The sequence below is a fragment of the Pongo pygmaeus genome, chromosome 11, assembly GCF_028885625.2.
Source record: "Pongo pygmaeus isolate AG05252 chromosome 11, NHGRI_mPonPyg2-v2.0_pri, whole genome shotgun sequence".
NCBI lineage: Eukaryota > Metazoa > Chordata > Mammalia > Primates > Hominidae > Pongo > Pongo pygmaeus.
Window position 1 is genome coordinate 48,532,246 of NC_072384.2, and position 19,902 is coordinate 48,552,147.

Genomic DNA, 19,902 nt, shown 5'->3' on the forward strand with positions numbered 1-19,902 from the left:
TGTGCTGCACCCATTAACTCATCATTTACATTAGTTATTCCTCCTAATGCTATCCCTCCCCCATGCCCCCACCCCATGACAGGCCCCGGTGTGTGATGTCCCCCACCCTCTGTCCAAGTGTTCTCATTGTTCAATTCCCACCTATGAGCGAGAGCATGTTTCTCATTTCAGTACATACTCAGGGCAGCTTGTCTGTGTAACCACATGGTCACCAGACAGCGTTCCACAGGGCAGTTTCTCACTTTGGGGGCTGAGGGCCTCTGAACATTTATGGACTTTGGGGATTTGTGAGTCCTCTATACAGATTTTCACATGTCGCTTTTATTTGGATGGCAATAAAAATTTAAGATAGGCATATTCTGGATCATTTGGATGACTACCTTATAACTGAGTACTGTGACATGGTTTCAGTGTCTGCACCTACATAAGGTTTGTGTTCAAATAAGTGTCAAGCAGGACCACTTTCAACGTGGAGCGTTCTTAAGAAAAAATCACAGTAGATTTAATTTGATCCCAAAGCACTGTTTACATTCAAAGAGCAAATGCCCACACAACAGGCTGATGAAGAAAGGTTTCACAGTAGTTCCAGAAGGGAAGGTGGCAGGAGAATTCAGTCATCACATGGAACAGGAGTAAATGCTTGCTGAGCTCCAGAGAATCCATGCCACAGTGATCGATACCATACAGCTCCTCATTTGGGCAGCAGTGTGGTTTCAGCAGAACATCATCCAGCATGTTAAATTAATGCTTTTAACTTTACTTGAATGCTATTGGCTTTATGGTTTTGGTTGTATTTATTTGTGCATGTTCTGTGGTGTTGGTAGATGAAGGGGTAGTATGTCTAAGGATTTTGGGCCTGGTTTTATGTTGGTTGTTTTCTAAGTAACACCCTAATAATGATAATTAGAGTTAACATTATGGGAATTCAAGGGAAGATCTTTAAAAAAAGATCTGTACATAACTAAAGTTGGACAATTACTATGTGGAGGAAAGGGCACCAAACTGGTAATCTTGGCCTTTGTGTCCTTTTCGTGAGAAAAGGAAAGAAAAGAGAAGGGAGAGAGGAAGAAAAGAACAGTTTAAAAATGCTGTACACGCCTGTGATCCCAGCACTTCGGGAGGCCGAGGCAGGCAGATCACGAGGTCAAGAGATCGAGACCATCCTGGCCAACATGGTAAAACCCTGTCTCTACTGAAAATACAAAAATTAACTGGGTGTGGTGGCACGCACCCCCAGCTACTCACTCAGGAGGCTGAGGCAGGAGAATCGCTTGAACCCAGGAGGCAGAGGTTGCAGTGAGCTGAGATCGCGCCACTGCGCTCCAGCCTGGCTGACAGAGAGAGACTTCGTCTCTAAATAAATACATAAATAATAATTTAAAAATGCTGTAAAAGACCACAGTTCTTCACCGCAAGAATTCATGAAGTTTTGGATGATTTAGTAGCACATATTTAGGAAATGTAATACTCACCTGATGTTATCCAAGAAGGCCCCACGGGCTCCTTTGCTGTATGCTTTTCTAGTTAAGCCCCACTCCTATGGAATCCAAGGACCATTCTTCCTATTTTTACCATAACCAAACAGCATACTGAACTCTTATAAATATTTACTCACTAATTTTCTGAAGTACTAATTCCCTTTGTTGAAAATATTAAAGAATGTCTTGTCCTTTTAATTCCTCACTGCACTAACCCCTCCAAGAATATGGCTTATAAATACAACACTTCTTGGGGGATGCCAATATATAGTCCTTTTTGGGGCTGAGACCAACTACCTTGCAATTATCAATGACAGTTTTTCCACTGGACAGAGAACATTGTCTCCTCTTTGCATATAGCAGATAATTGTTATCAATGCTCAGGGCAATTATGTGCATGTGGAAAACCCACGTAAAGGTGTGTTTAGTGGTAAGTGCATGGTCTGTTTTTTTGGCAGGGGTTCTGAAACCCATGGTGTTAAGTGGGCATCACATGATACAACGAACAGGTGTGCATGCTGGAGTAGCTCAGCATTCTCAACTAGGGTTGTCCTTAGCAACCCACGAGAGTAGCATCACTTCTAACAGTTCTGAAGTTGCATTAGCCGGGCAACTATTAGCCATTATTGCCACTGCTCACTAATTCCTCTAATGGAGTTCATCAGAAATAGAGCCCATGAAAATATTAGATAGTTCATAAATAATTTGGAACTGGCACTTAAATGTGTTATGCATTTTTTTCCCCCGGCCAACCGACCTTTCTACTTGCTTGCTTTAGGATTACGTAAAAAGGAGCCCGAATTCTACAAGTTAGGTTCCAGTTGCAGTGTTGCTCATCCCCAACTCTTTTCCCACCTCCCCCTCCCTGTACCAACCCCACTGTCCAAGTTATCAGGGAATGTGATGAAGAAATGGCCACAAGAAGCTTCTGTAGGTCATTTTCCTGGAGCCCAACATTCAGGTAAACCCAGGCTCAGCAACCAGGTTACAAAGAAGCCTTTGAAGGATGGTCTTTCTGTGATTTATTATTTTCTAAGAAGAAAGTTGGTGTGGATCGATGTGGTCAGACTGCATCTAGCAGAAAAATGCCAGGAGGAAATTGGGTTCTCCCAGTCAAACAGAAACTTTTCATGTTGCCTCATTTCCGCCATCCCAAACCTCTGGATTGGTAAAACCCAGGAACTCAAACACATCTTACCTCCCAGTCAGTGCTGTAACTTCACGAATCACTAATCTCCAAGCCTGTTTGCCAAAGTCAAACAACGCCTGGCCCCGACAAAGCCCTTCACAAACAAAGCCACACCTGGCCTGCAAGTTAGGGTAAGCAGATTACTCTCTAGACACAGCTGAAAGTTTAAGCTGCCAAAACACTCTTTCCTCTTCCTGGAGGGTTTTTCTTTGCTCTAAGTCCCTCTTCCACCCAGGGAAGCCACCCTGCCTCCAGGGGCCATGGAATTTCTCCGGAGAATTTAATTCTGTCAGGAAACAAGTCAACCTCTCCCCCATCACAAATGTGGGGGACAGGCTTGGCTGGAGTGGATTAGGTTAGGAGGGAAAGTGGTGAGGAAGTCCTGGCTTGAGGTCTTGGCGGATTAGGTCTATGATACCACTTTCCCCCACTGTGAATAAAGTTGGTATCCTAACCCCATTTCCAAAGAACTCAGGCATCTTGGAGTACTTTAACTCCAATCACTCTCTCTTGAATTATATGCTATTGTTGCCCGATATTTTAGTTCTGACTCCTTTTACCACCACAATGTAAATATTTTTTGTTTTACAGAGACAGTTTAAAAATACTCATTTAAGATTACCTACCTATATACCAACTTTTCTGCTCCTTGACATTCCTTACCTCCTCCTTCCTAAAGTAAGGTCTTTAGAAATTCTTTTGAAGTTTTGTTGATAGTAAACTCTCTCTGTTTTTGTGTATAAGAAAATATATTTCTTTCTCATTCTTAAAAAATTTCTTCATTGGGTGTTCTAGTTAAGACTTATTTTCCCCTACCACTTTGAAGATAACTGCTGTCAGTTTATAGGTAAATAAGTACAACTGACCCTTGAACTTGAGAAGAGATGCTTAAACTCTTCATAATTAAACAAATGCAAGTGAAAATGAAAAGAAGATAACTACTATCTTCTGACTTCAGTTGTGGCTGCTGAGAAATTAGCTGTCAGTCTAATTGCTGACCTCTTTTCTAGCTGCCTTCATAATATTGTGGTTGCTTTTGGTATTCTGTGGTATCATTTCAATGTCTCTAGATGTGGAATATAGTTGACTCTTGGACAATGGTGGGCTTAGGGGTGCTGACCCCTCTGCATGGTTGAAAATCCATGTATGATTTCTGACTCCCCCAAAACTTAACTACTTAATAGCCTACTGTTGGTCAGAAGCCTTACCAATAAACAGTCAATGCATACTTATTTTGTATGTTATATATATTATATGTTGTATTCTTACAATAAAGCAAGCCAGGGAAAAGAAAATGCTATTATGAAAATCATAAGGAAGAGAAAATATATTTACCATTGATTAAGTGAAAAGTACGGATAAAGGTCCTCATCCTTGTCATCTTTACATTGAGTCAGCTGAGGAGGAAAAGAAAGAGGAGGGGTCGGTCTTGCATCTCAAGGGTGGGAGAGGCAGAAGAAAATCCATATATAAGTGCATCCACACAGTTCAAACCTGTGTCGTTCAAGGGTCAACCGTACTTTTGATTTCTTCTGCTTGGGATATAGGGTGCTTCTGCATCTTTGGATTGGTGTCTTTCACCAGTCCTAGAAAAACCCTGGCCATTGTGTCGCAAAATTAGCTCTCCTCCATTCTCTATTCTCTCCTTCTAGGACGTCCATTAGACTTGTGTTCAACCTTCTTCTTCTGTGCTTCATGCCTCTTAATAGCCTTTTATTAATTTCCATCTCTTTATCTTTATCTCTGTACTGCATTCTGGTCATTTTTTTTTTCATAAGCTTTGTCAGGTCAGTAATTCTCTATTCAGCTATATAAATCTGTGGTTTAATCCGTCCACTGAGTTTTCAGTTTTAATGATTTTATACTGTTGTTGTTTTGTAATTCTCTTTGGCTGATTTGCAAATCTTTCTGGTCATTTTCTTAAAGTCTCATTTTGTTTGTTCATTTTAATATTTCATATTTTATTATATGAAATATTTTATATATAGTAATGTTCTATGTCTGAGAATACTAGATATTTGGTAATTGAGGGTATAATTCTATTGTTTAACATTTATGCCAACTCTCATTTACATTGTTTTGTTTTCTTATGTTTTGAGAAATTATTTGTGTGAGCTTATATTTGATAAAATTTAACAATATCGACGGCTCAAACTGAGAACTTTCCTCCAGAGAAGATTTAAATTTCTTGTGTCCTGGAACTTGGGATCAGAACTAACCTGGAACTGCATTAGTAACCTTTAAGGATCTTGACTTATTGCCCAAGTCTCGGGTTCAGCTGCCCCACCATGTGAGGGTCCCAGCGCTCAGTCTCTGGTTCCAGAGGACTTAGCAGCACCTGCTCCCAGGGCTACCCTGACTTGTGTGTGTGCTTGCCACTTACTATTTTGATTTTACATTTCCTTCCTTTCCTCCCCTCTTCCTTGTATGTATGTATACATGTGTGTGTCTATGTACTTTCTTGGGACATTTTCTTTAATTTTTTGGTGGTCATAAATGCATTATATGATTGTTATATTTACCCAGGATCCTGTTATATTGTAGCAGGAAGACCTTGCAGAATATGTGTTAGGAGCAGAAAAATGGATCACTTATAGAATACCCCCAGTTCCTTGTCTCCTTTCAGTTACAGCTAACTTGGGCCTAAGTGTCAAATGAGACCTGGAACTACTCTACTCTTGGTTTATGGGGTATAATGGTACCCTAATACCCAGCACAATTTCACATTCTACCTACTAATCTTTTTTGTTGGACTGATCACCTTGAGGTTATTGGCCAGAGATGTGTCTTCAAAATATAGTACTGCATAGGTAAATGATGATTTTTTTTAAAAAGAAATAAATTAGACCCCATATTTGGTTATTCAACTCCTTTAAAAGATGTTTTCAGCTAACATATATCATTTACATGATTTCTTAAAAGAAAAAACATAACCTATTGCTTCTAAAATCTTTTTGTTTTTTCTTCTTGAAAATGATGTTGCCATCATTTGCTTCTTGAAAATCAAGCTTGAGTCTAATATTTCTTTTTGTACCTAGTCACATATATCATGTAACAAACTTTACTGGAATTGGATTGCATTTTCTAGATGGTTTGACAGAGACCTGGATATGGCATTTAGGGATGTTCCATCAAATAGCATTTTAAATCTCCTGACAGGTCAGTCTTTAATTAGTAGAGCAGGTTATTTGGTTCAAATTATAGATCCAAATCATGGACTTTAGGGATACTTTCTGAAAACTGCTTCCTTGTCCTAGTTCTAATCATTGGCACTGCATTTTTTCCACATTATTGTTGAGCAGTTACTGTAATTAGATGAGAGAGTCTCACAAGGATGGAAGTTGGAGATAGAACTGGGTTTTATTTGGTGTTAATCAAGACAGTCTTTAGTGTTTTTGTCTCACCTGGATAGAGACTATTGAAAGAAATGTGTAAGACACTAAGCATTTCCTAATGAATGGTGGTAAGAGGGTCTTTGAATGTGAACATTTCCTAAATTTTATCTCTCAAAAAATAACCTTACAAAACAAGTCAAAATTTCTTAGGGAAATTACAGAGCCTTTGTATCAACAAAATAGCAACAGGATGCATTGTAGAATGTTATGCATCTGTTCATTGCTCAGATGTGTAAGGAATACCAGTAAAGAACATATCACCTACTTTTTCTTTACTTTGGAGAGACTGCTCTATTTTTTATCTTGCCTAGTGTTCTGATCCCCTTGGTTGTAACCATAAGAAAATCTGATGAGAATTATGTAGGCCATCTGCGCTAACTTCACAAATGAGAGAAAAGGAGACTACCTGGGGAACCTCATCTCTTTTCTGATGAAAAATGATGAGTAATCTGTGATTGCTTGAAATACAATGTTGAATGGGTGAATAACAAAGGGCGTGTGAGATTTGTGGGGTTGATTGCATGCTTCCTAAAACTCAGCATATATGGCACATCCTTTAAACAGAAAAAGGTCCTCTGCTGGTTATCTGCCAGGGACATGCAAGGGAAGAATGACCAAAATCCATATGTTTAGGACAGTTCTTGAGAAAGTCATCTCCTATAGACTTTTAAGATGCTAATAAGAAAACAAATAAATTTAAGAGCTATAGCGGGTGAAGTTACTTACGGTATAAATGATTTCGACAAGCTTGGGAATTTACAAAATATAGGAAGCAGGGTGTTTCTTGAGAGTGTGGCCTAAAACACTTCGGACAAATGCCAGGCCTGGGCTACCCTCTGAATATGTGTCCCAACCTATACTTTAGGGAACCCCTCCTCAAACTCTCTATCTGAAAATCTCATCTTTGGGATGGATGCAGTGAACTCCTTCCTGCTGAAGTATAAATGACTAATAAGCTTTGTGGATTTCCTCCTCCTGGTGTATAACTGGAGATAATCTTTAAGTCAACGGAATGCAGCCTCAGTTGTGTACTAGCCAAGTGTATCTCCTTGGAGGAAGTGGTGAGGAGTTCTAAGTGCTATTTAGAGTTATAATGCTTTTCCTGTGGTGTATGCAGCATCCTCAGCTGCTGGTGCTATGGTAAGGTAGGTGAGACTTATGGTGGACTTTATGCAGACTTCTTGACGGAGCTTTGTAGGCAGAGTAGAGAGCCTGTGTAACTCATCTTTGTATTGTTCATTTCTAATTCAATGCCTAGTGCAAGATAGAAACTCTGTAAGTATTGGCTGTTGAATGGAGGTCAGCTTGGGACATGCCAACAAGGCGTGGTGTCTGGGAAGGAAGAAGGAGGAGGTATATACACAGGTGCCTGGACTTCTGCTTCCACTTCATCCCAGGTCCTCACCTTTGGTCCAGGAGCCTGGGTACTGCAGGCTTTGTGCTCCAATTAAGTGGGTACGCGCCCGTCTTTCCTTTAGGCCCCTAAGAGGCCAACTTGACCAGAACTCCGAATGGCAGCTTTTCTCCCTCCAACTCTTAAGTCTGTGATTTTCTGAGCCTTGGATTCATCAGGACACAGAGGGAAGATTTGTTCCCCCATGAGGCTGTTGCTGAGGACAGTTTGTGCCAATCTACTGATCTGTCCCCCAGCCTTTGCTCTCAAAATGGCAAATTTCCAGATGTATGACATTTTTATTATTCTAGGGGAAAAAACTCTTTAAATGCCTTTTGAAGGGGAGGAGAAGAGAAGTCGCTAGTTTAATTTGGACAGAGTGGTTTGGCTTGGGTCCTATAGCCATATCATAATGAGTCTTTATTTAGGCACACATCCATGGAGTAATTAATCCAGGAGGGGCAAAAGCTAGTTATTTATCTTAGGTACCTGACAAATTCTGTTTTATACCTGGAGGTAAAGTTGAAGATGCATGTTCACAACCAAAAACTTCTGCATCTAAAAGAGGGTATTAGGCCTTGTCCCACTAACTTACAACAGAGCTGGATTAAGTGATTTTCTGTGACTGGGGAAAGGAGTATTGACTGCATTCTCCTTCCTAATTCCTGCAGACACTAAAAATGTGTATCCACTCCATCTATGTCCTGCCAAATCTTTCTACCCAAGGACAAGAGGCCGCTGTACAAAATCTGGTCTTTCTTGTACCTGGTTTGTGGTTAGGAAAGGTTATTGAGCCTAAGGACCTCTTTATGATGTGTCCCCAGCCTAAAACCCCCTACTTACTTAAAATCCCTTTATCCCAAATGTCTACAATATCAGTCATAATGATACCTGTTCATGTTCATTTGTTTAGATATGCCACACTTCTGCCTGCTGTTGGCAACCCTCCTGGACTAGGCTGCTCTTGTTAATCACATGGATGTTGTGAGTATTATATTCACAAGTGGATGCAGAGAAGATATTTTTATTTAACTATAAATCCTCACCACATGAGCTACTCATGCTTAGCAAAAATATATTAAACATTTGTGATCTGGAGTTTCATTAATCTCAGGGATTATGCTGCTTGTTCATTGGTTAAATAATGTGGTTTCAGTATCTTCCCCTAATCATATTGACTTTTTATGAAAGAACTTTTGACACAAAGCTGTGTCTCAGAATGTTTTGACACAAAGGTAGCTGCTGATCTTAATTTGCAATTGTGGATTCATTTCATCTTGTATGCTTTTATGTTATAGGTTTCTTAAGGTTGCCAGCATGAAAGTGCTTCAGATGGCTTTGAGTCCTAATCTTGTGGTTCTGTTCACTGAAGATAAGCAGCAATTTTTTGATTATTTTATTTTCCTATGGATTGCCAATAGGTCTAAATAACCTCCTTAGTTGCACTGGCAGGACCATGTAAAAAGACAAGGGATGATAAAGAGGGAAGGAAAAAAAGGAAAGAAAGAGAGAAAGAGCGAGGAAATATGAGAAAGAAAGAGAGAAGGGAAAGAGGAGAGAGAGAATTGTCTTGGGAAGGTGATATAGGCCACTAATTACTTTAGAGCTGCAAGCCTCCTGCACAATAATTTATTTGTAAGAAAGGGCCCATCTTCAGAATCCCAAAAGAAAGTATATATGTGGGCCTGTGTGGTTGGTCAGCACCACTTCTCTCCTCCTTAAGTTTAATGATCAAAGGATGGGAAAGCTGTCAGATCCCTTCCTGGATCTTAAGTCAGTCTCTTGTGTGACTGACTTGAGGAGTCACAATGAAAATTTCCCAACATAAAGCAAAGGACATCTGACCAGCAAAGTCTTTGGGAGCTAAAACAGAATGAGAGGCTAGAAAGCATTGATGATGAAAATACTTCTTTCAAAGACAGAAACATCTTAGAAAAGTCCACAGAACCACAGAGTCTTAGACGGCACTCTCAGGTGATCATTTTAGTTTTGTCATTTGTGCTTTATTTATGGAGAAACTGAGACTGGGAGAGGGGAAAAGACATGCCAACACTAACCCAGTATGGGGCTGAGCAAAGCCATGCATCCTGGGTCCATGCTCCCTTTTTTAAAAGAAACAATCATAGGCAAGTCAGGGCTGGTTGCATAGAATCAAATGAAATAGGGCAGACAGAATTTATTTCATTGAATGCTTAAAGAAGAGCCGTGCCTAGAATGAAGTTTATTTTTTTGAGGTTTTGAAAATGTAAATTTTCAGGGGCCATGCCAGATTCCCTGTGTGCAACAAACAGAAGCAGCATTCTAGATGGAACCCAGGGAGCCTGGGACAGATTTACAAAGGGTTCATGTACCTTTCATGTACCATGATTTGGTTTCAGTTTGGGCAAAAGGAAAGGGACATAGAAAAGTACATAGGTTAATGACAAGTGGAACATGATTGCTTAGGCCCTTTCTCTAGGGAAGGGGTTAGATGTGGCTCGATTTCTCAATCTCTGGCAGCTCTAGTGGGTGCGGGGCCAAAGCCCAACATTTTGGCTCCCTCTTCTTTTCCGCAGATGGAAGTGAAATGAACTCATTGGCAGCTACACACCGAGAAGGAGAAAGGCTTTGAAGCCTTTTTAGTGCAACTTAGCAAGGAGACGTACTGCTAAAGACTGGGGACAACTTATTTCCATTTTACAGATGTGCAGTTTGTCAACTGTGCTTGGCCCTGCCCCATTAAATTAGCCTTCCACTCTTGGTAGCTTGTTGAATGAATTGCTAGGGCTCTGCTTCATTGCTGCTTGGCAGGCAGTTTAGTAGAACACTTTGGTAGCAAGCACCAACACAGAATTCTGAGACTTAGAATGTTTCAAAGTCTGTCCAAAGCCCTCAGTTTCTGGGAACTGATGCTATTATTTATTTACTTATTTAAATATTTTTTTCTATGGTGCATTTCATTGTAGCAACAGACCAAGAACAATTATGGATTAGGAACTGTAGTGCTTATTTAATTATATTTCAGTTTTGTTTTTACTAGTTTCTAGATCTCCAGTGAATTATGTGGCCCACAGCCTCTCATTTCTATGTGCATCTGGGTTGCTTCCTCTTTAGCCAGACTTAAGATTTAAAGGGTCCCACAGACTCATATTCAGGAAATTGAATATCTTTGACTAGAGCGATTCTAAACTGCAAAGTAGTCTTGGGAAACTGGGCCTCTGTAGTCAGTTTAATGTGGTACTAAGACCCAGGAAAGCTACTAAGGCTTTGTGGTCAGTTTGATGAGGTACTAAGACCCAGGAAGGATACTAAGGCTCTGTGGTCAGTTTAATGAGGTACTAAGACCCAGGAAAGGTACTAAAGCTCTGTGGTTAGTTTAATGAGATACTGAGACCCAGGAAAGTTACTAAGACCCGGTGGTTATCAATAAAACGATACGTTCATTAGTATAGTTTCATTGATAATTAGTGGGTCTTAGTACCTTTCCTTCCTCCCTGTCCTTTGACTTTAGGTGCTGGAAAGGGAGTCAGTGTAGCCAGAGTAAATCTGTTTCACTTCAAGATCATAACTAGGCATTGCTATTGATTTCTCCTCCCTTTGGGACTATCTTAGAGAATAGTTTTGGGAACCATGCAGAGTTGGGCATCTTTCAAGAGTGTCAGAACCACTAAGTCGAAATACATTCACATGTCGGCTTGTAAGGTATAATCCTAGATGTATTACTGCAAGATTAGCAGAACTTCTTGGGGGCACTTGCTTCAGTTGGCTTTGACTTTTTGTAGGGTCCTTTTCTTTGCTAGAATCAGGGAGAAGAGAAGGTTAGAGAATGTTCTTTCTACCTTCATTCAGTGTACTTCGGTGTCAGTATGGAGATACACAGGAGAATGAGTGTGAGCTAAAAGAGTGAAATAAAGAAAATCCATTTAGCAAATATTTATTGAATGCCTGCTTGGTGCTAGATGCTGTAGATACAGCAGTGAACAAGCCATGGTTCCTGTTCTCTGGGGATATGTTATATTGAGGGGAGAGGAAAGACCAACAAGCAATATGTTTCTAGTGGTGGCAAGTGCTATGCGAAAACAAATAAATGAAGGAAGGAAGGTTAGGAGGAAGGAAGAGTAAGCAAAGCAAGCCAGCAGGGAAGGGGGCTGGGGAATGCTGGCAGTATTATTTTATGAAGTGTGGTTCTGAGAAGGGGACGTAGAGCAGAGACCTGAAGAAAGGAGAGAGAGAGAGCCCTGTGTACTTGAGCTGGAGAAGGATCAGGCAGAGGGCTTAGTGGGATGGAGTCAGCTTCTCCCTGTGCTCTTCTCTGCAGTCACATCTTACTACCTTGGCTGCTTCTGATTTACAAGTTGGCTATTCTCATTTTAACCATAGTTTTATGAGGTGGCTGCTATAGAATTATGCCTAGATTGTACTTTATTAAAGCAGTTGTTGTTGTTGTCAAGTACCAAATTCATTATATTTCAATTACATGGAATTCTGATTTTTTAGAAAGCCACAAAAAAGACTCCAGCCTACTAAACTCTTTATCGCTTCTAAGGTATCTGTAGGCCTGGAAAACTATTCCTTGGGGGATGTGAATGGTTACATAAATGTAGACTTGTTTTACTGCCCCTGCAATTCAGATCACTAGAGAGCATTCATCTGAAATAAAAGTAGGTTTGCTTAAGATAGATTTGAATCAATGATATAACTTGAAGTTATGCCAACAACCCCATTCTCTCACAGTATATGATGTGGCAGAGGGAAAAGTTGGTATGGGAGGAGGCGAAGGAATGTAAGAGCTTTGCATTAGCCAAATTTGGAAGCAAGCCAGGATCCATCCTGAGACCACGTAGTCAATCTGGGTTGTCAATCACTGTCTACCAGCCCAGGGCTACTTGATCAAGATCTTTGGAATTGGTGTGCTGGAACAAAGAGTAGCGAGGCATGCAAGGTTAAGAACATGCTATATTCATAAAATAATATTTTAAAACCAAAGTTATTTTAGAATCGTGGGAAATATTTAAAGCAACCATCAACTCTTTGAAGATTACTTGTAGGGCCGGGCGCAGTGGCTTATGCCCGTAATCCCAGCACTTTGGGAGGCTGAGGCAGGTGGATCACTTGAGGTCAGGAGTTCAAGACCAGCCTGGCCAACATGATGAAACCCCATCTCTACTAAAAATACAAAAATTAGCTGAGTGTGGTGATGCACGCCTGTAATCCTAGCTACTTGGGAGGCTGAGATACGAGAATTGCTTGAACCCGGGAGATGGAGGTTGTAGTGAGCCAAGATTGTCCCACTGCTCTCCAGCCTGTGTGACAGAGCAAGACTCTGTCTCAAAAAAAAGAAAAAAGAAAAAAGTGTGTTTTTTTCCAAACTATTTCTATGGAGGTTTAAAATATTTTTAAAGGAAGAATTAAGAAACTTAGAAGTCAATGAGAGATACTTTACTAAGAACCAGAGCTGATATCTTATGTCACATTAAGGGGACATTTTCCTTGATTCTCCCCGCCATCCCTCCCCACCCCAGGCTGGGAGTGATACCCTTTCTTTGTGTTCCCAGAGTATCCCATGAACGCCTAATCACAGTCATCACTACCTGCTAATTCATATCTTTCCATGGCTTTCTGGAGGGCTGACACTGTGTCCTTGAGCTTAAAATTACCAGCAGTTTGCATGGGGGCTGACATGTAATAGGGGCTCCATATATGTTTATTGACTACATAGAAGAATGAATTAGTTATTAAGATTTATGTCTTATTCAGAACATTCTGGCAACCAAAGCAAAAAGAAAAATGTATTAGTTTCACAGTTTCATGTGCATTTAAGTCTAAACAGAGCATTACTTCAGAAGTTACATTTTTCTCCCCTTGGTGGTAAGTGCCTGAAAGTATTTATCTGATGAAACAGTGAGCTTCATAAGAAGCATTATTTTCAATATTTCATAAGCTACCAGTGCCCCGGACTAAATGAAAGAATTACCGTGGCTTTTGGTAGAACCTTACAGCCAGAGGCCAACTCCAGCATCCAGAGATTCCGAGTCTTCATTAGCTTCTTAGCAGATTCACTGTTACAACATCTCATTCCCAGATGGCAATGAGTCACGAGCCATCTTATTTTATGCCACTGGATTTTATTTTCATGATTGCAACTATCTAATAGATATTCTACTGAAAGATTTTACTGTGTTCATAGGCTGAAGCATTAAGTGAAGTGTGTGAATTAAGGAAAAACATCCAATAGAAAACAAATTGTAAGGGTGCTGCAGTTAGTTTAGAAGGATATGGCTCCTCCAAATTCTGCAGAGGCATTTGTCCTTGCTGACTTATAAGCTTTGTGAGAAAATAATTATTTTGTGAAAAAAAAATGTGAATACTGGTCAAAGTAAGCTAATGAATATTGGCCTAATTAAAAAATGTTTTTAGGCAGCTTATTCTATGAAGAGGGAACAGTGCTAAGGAGTACAAAGATGTAGTTGCTGAAGGAAAGAAGATTGATTGATTTTTGCTGTGTATATGTGGGCCAAGATAGAGAAAGAGGACAGAGAGGAAAATTGAAAATCCTTTGATCCAGCAACAATAATTCTTCATTTAAATGTTTTGGATGGATGCATTTCCTTTTAAGTTGGATAATAAATTAGTAGAGAAAGGCAGTGAGTAGTTGTGTTCTGAATCCCAAGGCAGTCTAAGGAGAGAGTGAAGGCAGCAGACATTTATTGAGCATCTGCTATTTTCTAGGCATTGTGTAAAGGACTTTAGGTATTGTTTTTCTTTGAACTCATGGTAATCCTGTGAGTCAAAGAGGGGGAACTGGATGAATGAGGTTAATTAAATTGTTAAGATCATGCAGTTAGTGTATATATCAAAGCCATGATTGAATTCACTTAAGTGTGTTCCAAAGCTCAGGCTGTTATTATTTTATTTTTAAGATACTCCAGTGGTTTCCCATTTACAAGTAAGGGACCCACAGGAGCTTCAGAGAGATTGCAAAGGGTTCATTTAAGGGCATATCTGGCTTATCTATGCATAAGAAAATATGTATCTCTGAAATTATATGTATGTCTCTATTTCAAAAACATGTAGGCATTTCAAAATTTACCAATTAAAATTTTATTCAAAAACATTTTGTCTGGAATATAAATTCAACAAGAACAGAGATTTTTGTATACTTTATGTGATACAACTCGTGTGCTTAGAACCAGGCTCAGCATAGCAGATGCTCAATAAATATTTGTGCATACAAGAGTGAAACAATCATTATAGTTCTTTAAATATGCCAGGGCTTATTTAATCAAATTTTTGTTCGTAGACATTTAGATTGTTTTCATTTTTTCTTTCATAAACAACACATCTGTACTATAAATAAGTCTCTATACATATATCTTTGCACCTTACAAAGAAATATTCTATTATTTCATTATAATAAATTACTGGAAGTAAACTTGCTGGGTCAAAGGAATATATATTTTAAATTTTAATACAATCTTTCTGGAGCAATCTGGTATGATGTATCAATGCCATTACCTCTAATACCATGAAAATTATCTGTTTCACATCCACCTGGCTGACCTTAAGAGTTAATCTTTTCGCTCTTTATAAAGTATCATTAAATTCCAAAATGCAGAAGGCTTATTGCTTCCTCCAAGTTTCTATTCATCCTGCTTAGAAGCTAGAGTAATATCCTGTGGCTTCTTTCCTCCTGAGTTGAAGGAGTTTGTGTGATGACAATTATTCAATGAAATTACTTTTTTAAAAAACACAAATTATGTTCTCTTTTCTACTCTACGAACTCCTTTTTGAATATATGGATTCAGACTCTTGTCATTGGTAAATATGAACCTAGGGAGGGAAAGGAAGTCTCGAATTAGTTGTACATTATTAGCAGGTGGAATCTGACCACTTGCTGAGAAACAATTTATGTATTGCTGTACTCCATGTGATTTCTTGTTCCAGGCCCAACCAGTTTGAATGAATGTGACTCCATAGTATGTTCATGTTGGCTGTTAAAGATGTAGAGAAGGAGCGACTGACTTTTATCTTTGCCACATAAGCAGGTGCAGATGTGGATGGGAAAATCCATGTGTGACCAACAGATCTTTCCACCTAGCAGATAAAGAAAAGAGCACTGGCCTTTTGCATGGGTTTTCAGCAGAGGAGGTTTTCTTTTTTTAAGTAGACACAGGATCTTGCTCTGTCACCCAGGCTGGAGTGCAGTGGTATGATTATAGCTCACTGTATCATCGAACTCCTGGCCTCAAGCAATCCTGTCACCTCAGGCTCCCAAGTGGCTAAGACTACAGGTATGTGTACCACACTCGGCCCGTTTTTAATATTTTTGTAGAGACAGAGCCTTGCTATATTACCCAGGCTAGTCTTGAACTCCTGAACTCCTGGCCTCAAGCAATCCTCCTACCTTGGCCTCCCAAAGTGCTGGCATTACACAGGTATGAGCCACCGCACATGGCCATCAGCAGAGGACTTTAAGAACACACAGAAGCATATGTTCAACATTCTCCAAAACAATTTTGGCAGTGTTATATTTTCTAAAGTAATGTTCCCTTCTGTCTTATGCGCATGAAAACTACGTGAACTGGTATATTCCTCTTGCTGTTTACTAGGAAGTTCAGAACCAAATGTAAATCTTAATAACTAGTTCATTCATTTATTCAATAAGGATACATGGAAACCCTATGACACGTGGCACCGTGAAGTGCTGGCAGTCCTGAACTCAAGGCCACAGTGTCAGCCTTCCAGCAAGGTGGTTCGAGTTCCAACTTGGGAAGGAATGGTTTATTGCCTCCTGGAGCCCCTACGCTTTGGATGCTTGCCCTGGAAGGGGAGAGCATGGCTTTTCCAATGAAACATAACCCGTTCTCCACTAAGCTTATTAGCAGTAGAAAGGGGGCAGCTCATATTCCTCTCAGGTGTCGTCAAAGGCTGCTGTTGTCCAACAGTGAAGGGCCCTTGGTAGCTTGATTAGCACACAGCCTGGCCTGTGCTGATTTTCAGCTGGAGACCATCAGATATAATCTGCCGCTTCATTAGGTTGACACTCTTCCTGCCCCCTCTTGTAATAATGTCACCAGAGCACTTAATAATTTTAGGTAAAGGCTGTAAGCATACACTTCAGAGGCAACCTAGGGTCGGCGGTCACAGATGCTAGCAAGGCAAATCTTTTCTCATTCCGTGCACTGTTTAAAATATAACAAGCAAAGAGGTATCTTAATGGGGAAAGTTTAAGTATTAGAGGAGCAGAACTTACAGCAACATAACTACTTTAAAACAAATATCTTATTCAAATTTGCCATGTTTCAAGATCAAGGGGGCCATGGAATAAATTGGATGATTATTATAGACTTAAAGAAGAGAACTTGTTTATCTTAGAGAAGAGAAGGTAGAGAGAGGCCCTTAAGTATTTGAAGATAGGTAATATGGGTCATAGTTTTGAACTCCTCTCCATTTCCCATGAAAATTGGAGACATATAAGTCTTACATTGGTTCAAGAAGGAATTAGGTTAGACTATAAGAAGAACTTCCTAGGGACTGGAAAAGCCCATGGGTGGGAAGAAAAGACTCACCTCTTTTTAAAATTTCTTGCTTCTTTCCTTTTTCGTTGTTGTGTGGGGGTGGATTTTTTTTTCTTTACTGGAACTGAATTCCAGAAGTAATTTATTGGCCTGACACCAGGCTGTGTATAAATTCACAAACGTATATAACCTGCTCCCAGAGGACCAAGTGCATGTGGGAGGGATTGGACAGATTTTTCTATATTTCCTGGGTGACAGGCTGTGGTAGGAAAGGGCTGGGGACCCTGAGTGTTTGGCTTGTAGCCTACACCTAACACCATCTTTTCTCGGTCAGTGCTGGTGACGCCAAGGCAATGAGCAAGCTTGTGGTTCAGTGCTTTGCATGATGTGGGGCTCCGTTAAAGAACCAAAGTGTGGGGAGTGCCTTCAGGGCAGGGCTGCTGGGAAGTGGCAGGGCCAGGAGGCTTCCTTCTGTCCCCATGATTCCCTCACATAGGTTAGTGCTAAGCGAGGTCAGGAGAAGGTAAATGGGAGAAGTCTCATAAAGAGTTGAACTTGTAGGAATCAGGGATGCCCATTCAGGGCATGGCAACTGAATCCTTGATCCTCGGGGAGTTAGCTAGATCTGACTCACACCTGCTAGACCATGAGAGCCAATGTCCCTCCCACACTCTTAGATTCAAATAATTTCTTTAAGCTCATCCTTGCATTTAGAATGCCAGTACTTTTGTAGCATTGGTGTTGTATTCCCCACACTGACTGAAAGAAGGTTTTCCCTCACTTTTATGATTGGGTGACCAAGGAAATAAATGCCTGGTGAATTTCCACAAAATCCAGCATCGTGGCATAAATTCTTTCTCTCCATCCTTGAATTTTCTTTCTCCAGAGAGAAAACTTTTCTCCATTTGTCCCATCTTTGATCGTTAGTTAGGCATAAAAGGAGAGAGGAAGCTGCAGTTTGCAAAAATAAACACTTTAGAAGGGGTTTGGCCAAAACATAAAGAAAACAATGTTTACATTTCCCATCTGCAAATTTTATGATAGAGGCACATATTTGTTTGGTGCCTACTGTGTGCTATAGGTACTGATAGATAACAGTAAAAAAAGTCCCTGTCCTCATGGAACTTACCTTCTAATGTGAGAGGCCAACAAAAATCATCAGGTGGTGGTAAGTGATGAAAAAAGCACTAAAACCAGGTAAGGAAATAGAGATTGATAGGGTAGAATTTTTTTTAGATAAGCTGGTCAGGGCAGGCTTTTGTGACTAAGTGACATTTGGGCAGAGAGCTGAGTGAATGCAGGGAGTAAGCCATGTGACTGTCTGGGGCAGAGCATTCCAGGAAATGGGAACCATGCGTGCAAAGGTCCTGAGGCAGGGCCACAATTGTACTTGGTGCATCCACATGGAGTACAGGGGGGAGAGAAATCAGGGAGGTAGCCTGATTTAAAGTTGTTTGGTGTATCTTTTCATCTTCTGTATTTTTAATATATTTTCTATCATTTTGTTCTGTTATTCTGGAAATGTCATTAGGAATTACATAGCAATGAATCAGATTTGTAAAGCCATTCAACATTTTGCATTCCAAGTGAATTTAATGTGTCCATAGTTTCTGAATTACTGATATATTGAATTTATTTCTGCCATGTTATTTTGTATTTGTTATATGAAATCTTTCTTACTTTTTTCTTTTTATTTACTATTAAAAAAATTCCAACCTTCTGTTGCATTATCAAGTTTTCTCTTATTCTTCTTTTACCCCCTGTACCTAATTGGAAGCTGTATTAATTTTAATTTCCCAGGGCAACTATAACAAAGTAATACAAGCTGGATGGCTCAGAACAACAGAAATTTATTGTCTCATAGTCCTGGAGGTTAGAAGTCTGAAATCAAGGTGTCAGCAAGGCCATGCTTCCCCTAAGATCTGTAGAGAAATCTTTCTTCTCCTCTTTCCAGCTTCTGGTGGCTTGCTGGCAGTCTTTGGTGTTCCCTGGTTTGCAGCTGCATAACTCAAGTCTTGTCTGCACAGTGAGTTAGTAGCTGCTGGAGAGAAAATAGTACTAATTTGGAATTCTCACACCTGTACGGTTATAATAGTTAACTGATAACATCGAGACTTGGTCTGCTATCATTTACGTTATGGATTCCTGTATATGCAACCCTGCCCATGCTGCATATTAGAAACTTCTGCTCAGCTTTTAAAAAATACTGGTGTTCTGGCCAACTTCACTTAAGACCAGTTAAATTCGAATCTTGGTCGGTGTGGCTCTGGGCATTGGCATTTATTAAAAGCTCCCCGGGTGATTTCATCGCACAGCCAGGGTGCAGACCCATCGTGGGAAGACAATCTGGACAAATGTGTATTGAGCACCGGCTGAGTGCAGCCAGCCCTGCACTGGGCTTGGGAGGTGCACCCGAAGAAGACCCATGGAGCAGCCATCTTGCTTTTTCCAGCAACGGGAAAAAACATTTATTGAGGGTCTTACACCAGGGGCTCAGTTAATATTTGTTAATGGGTTGATTGAATCGCAGATCACTGATAAGAGACCTGGGATATGAGTGAAAGAAGTGTTGAGTGAGAAGGGAATTGGAGAGTGCCAGCCAAGTATTAAACTAGGGAAACAGGACAGGAGATACCACATCCTTAAAATGCAAACCTTGTTTTTGCCACTTTCTTTTGTGTGTGTTGTATATAATGCTTATCAACCTCTCCCCCCATAGACAACTTTTTCTTATCTTCTGTCTTTAAAAAAAAAAAGTTTTAATTTTAGAGACAGGGTCTCACTATTTTGCCCAGGCTGGCCTTGAACTCCTGGGCTCAAGTGATCCTCCCATCTTAGCCCCGTGAGCAGCTGGGACTACAAGTGCATGCCACTACACCCGGTTTCCTGCCCTCTTGAACTAAGTATTTTTTTAATCGACTTTTTCCTTCTTCATCTGATTACAAGCTAC

General features: G+C 40.2%; 1 protein-coding gene across 23 annotated transcripts in view; it reads left to right on the forward strand.

The window, feature by feature from the left end:
- Positions 1-19,902, forward strand: part of LYPD6B (LY6/PLAUR domain containing 6B) — a 180,065-nt gene that overhangs the window by 84,257 nt on the left and 75,906 nt on the right. For 15 of the 23 annotated variants that reach the window (XM_054478007.1, XM_054478005.2, XM_054478008.2 and 12 more), the window contains one exon: positions 8,369-8,439. The exons of the other annotated variants lie outside the window; for them this stretch is intronic. In XM_054478007.1, coding sequence (XP_054333982.1) covers positions 8,435-8,439 — 5 coding nt within the window. In that variant the 5' untranslated portion in view covers positions 8,369-8,434. The remainder of the gene's footprint in view (positions 1-8,368; positions 8,440-19,902) is intronic. 23 annotated transcript variants of the gene reach the window in all.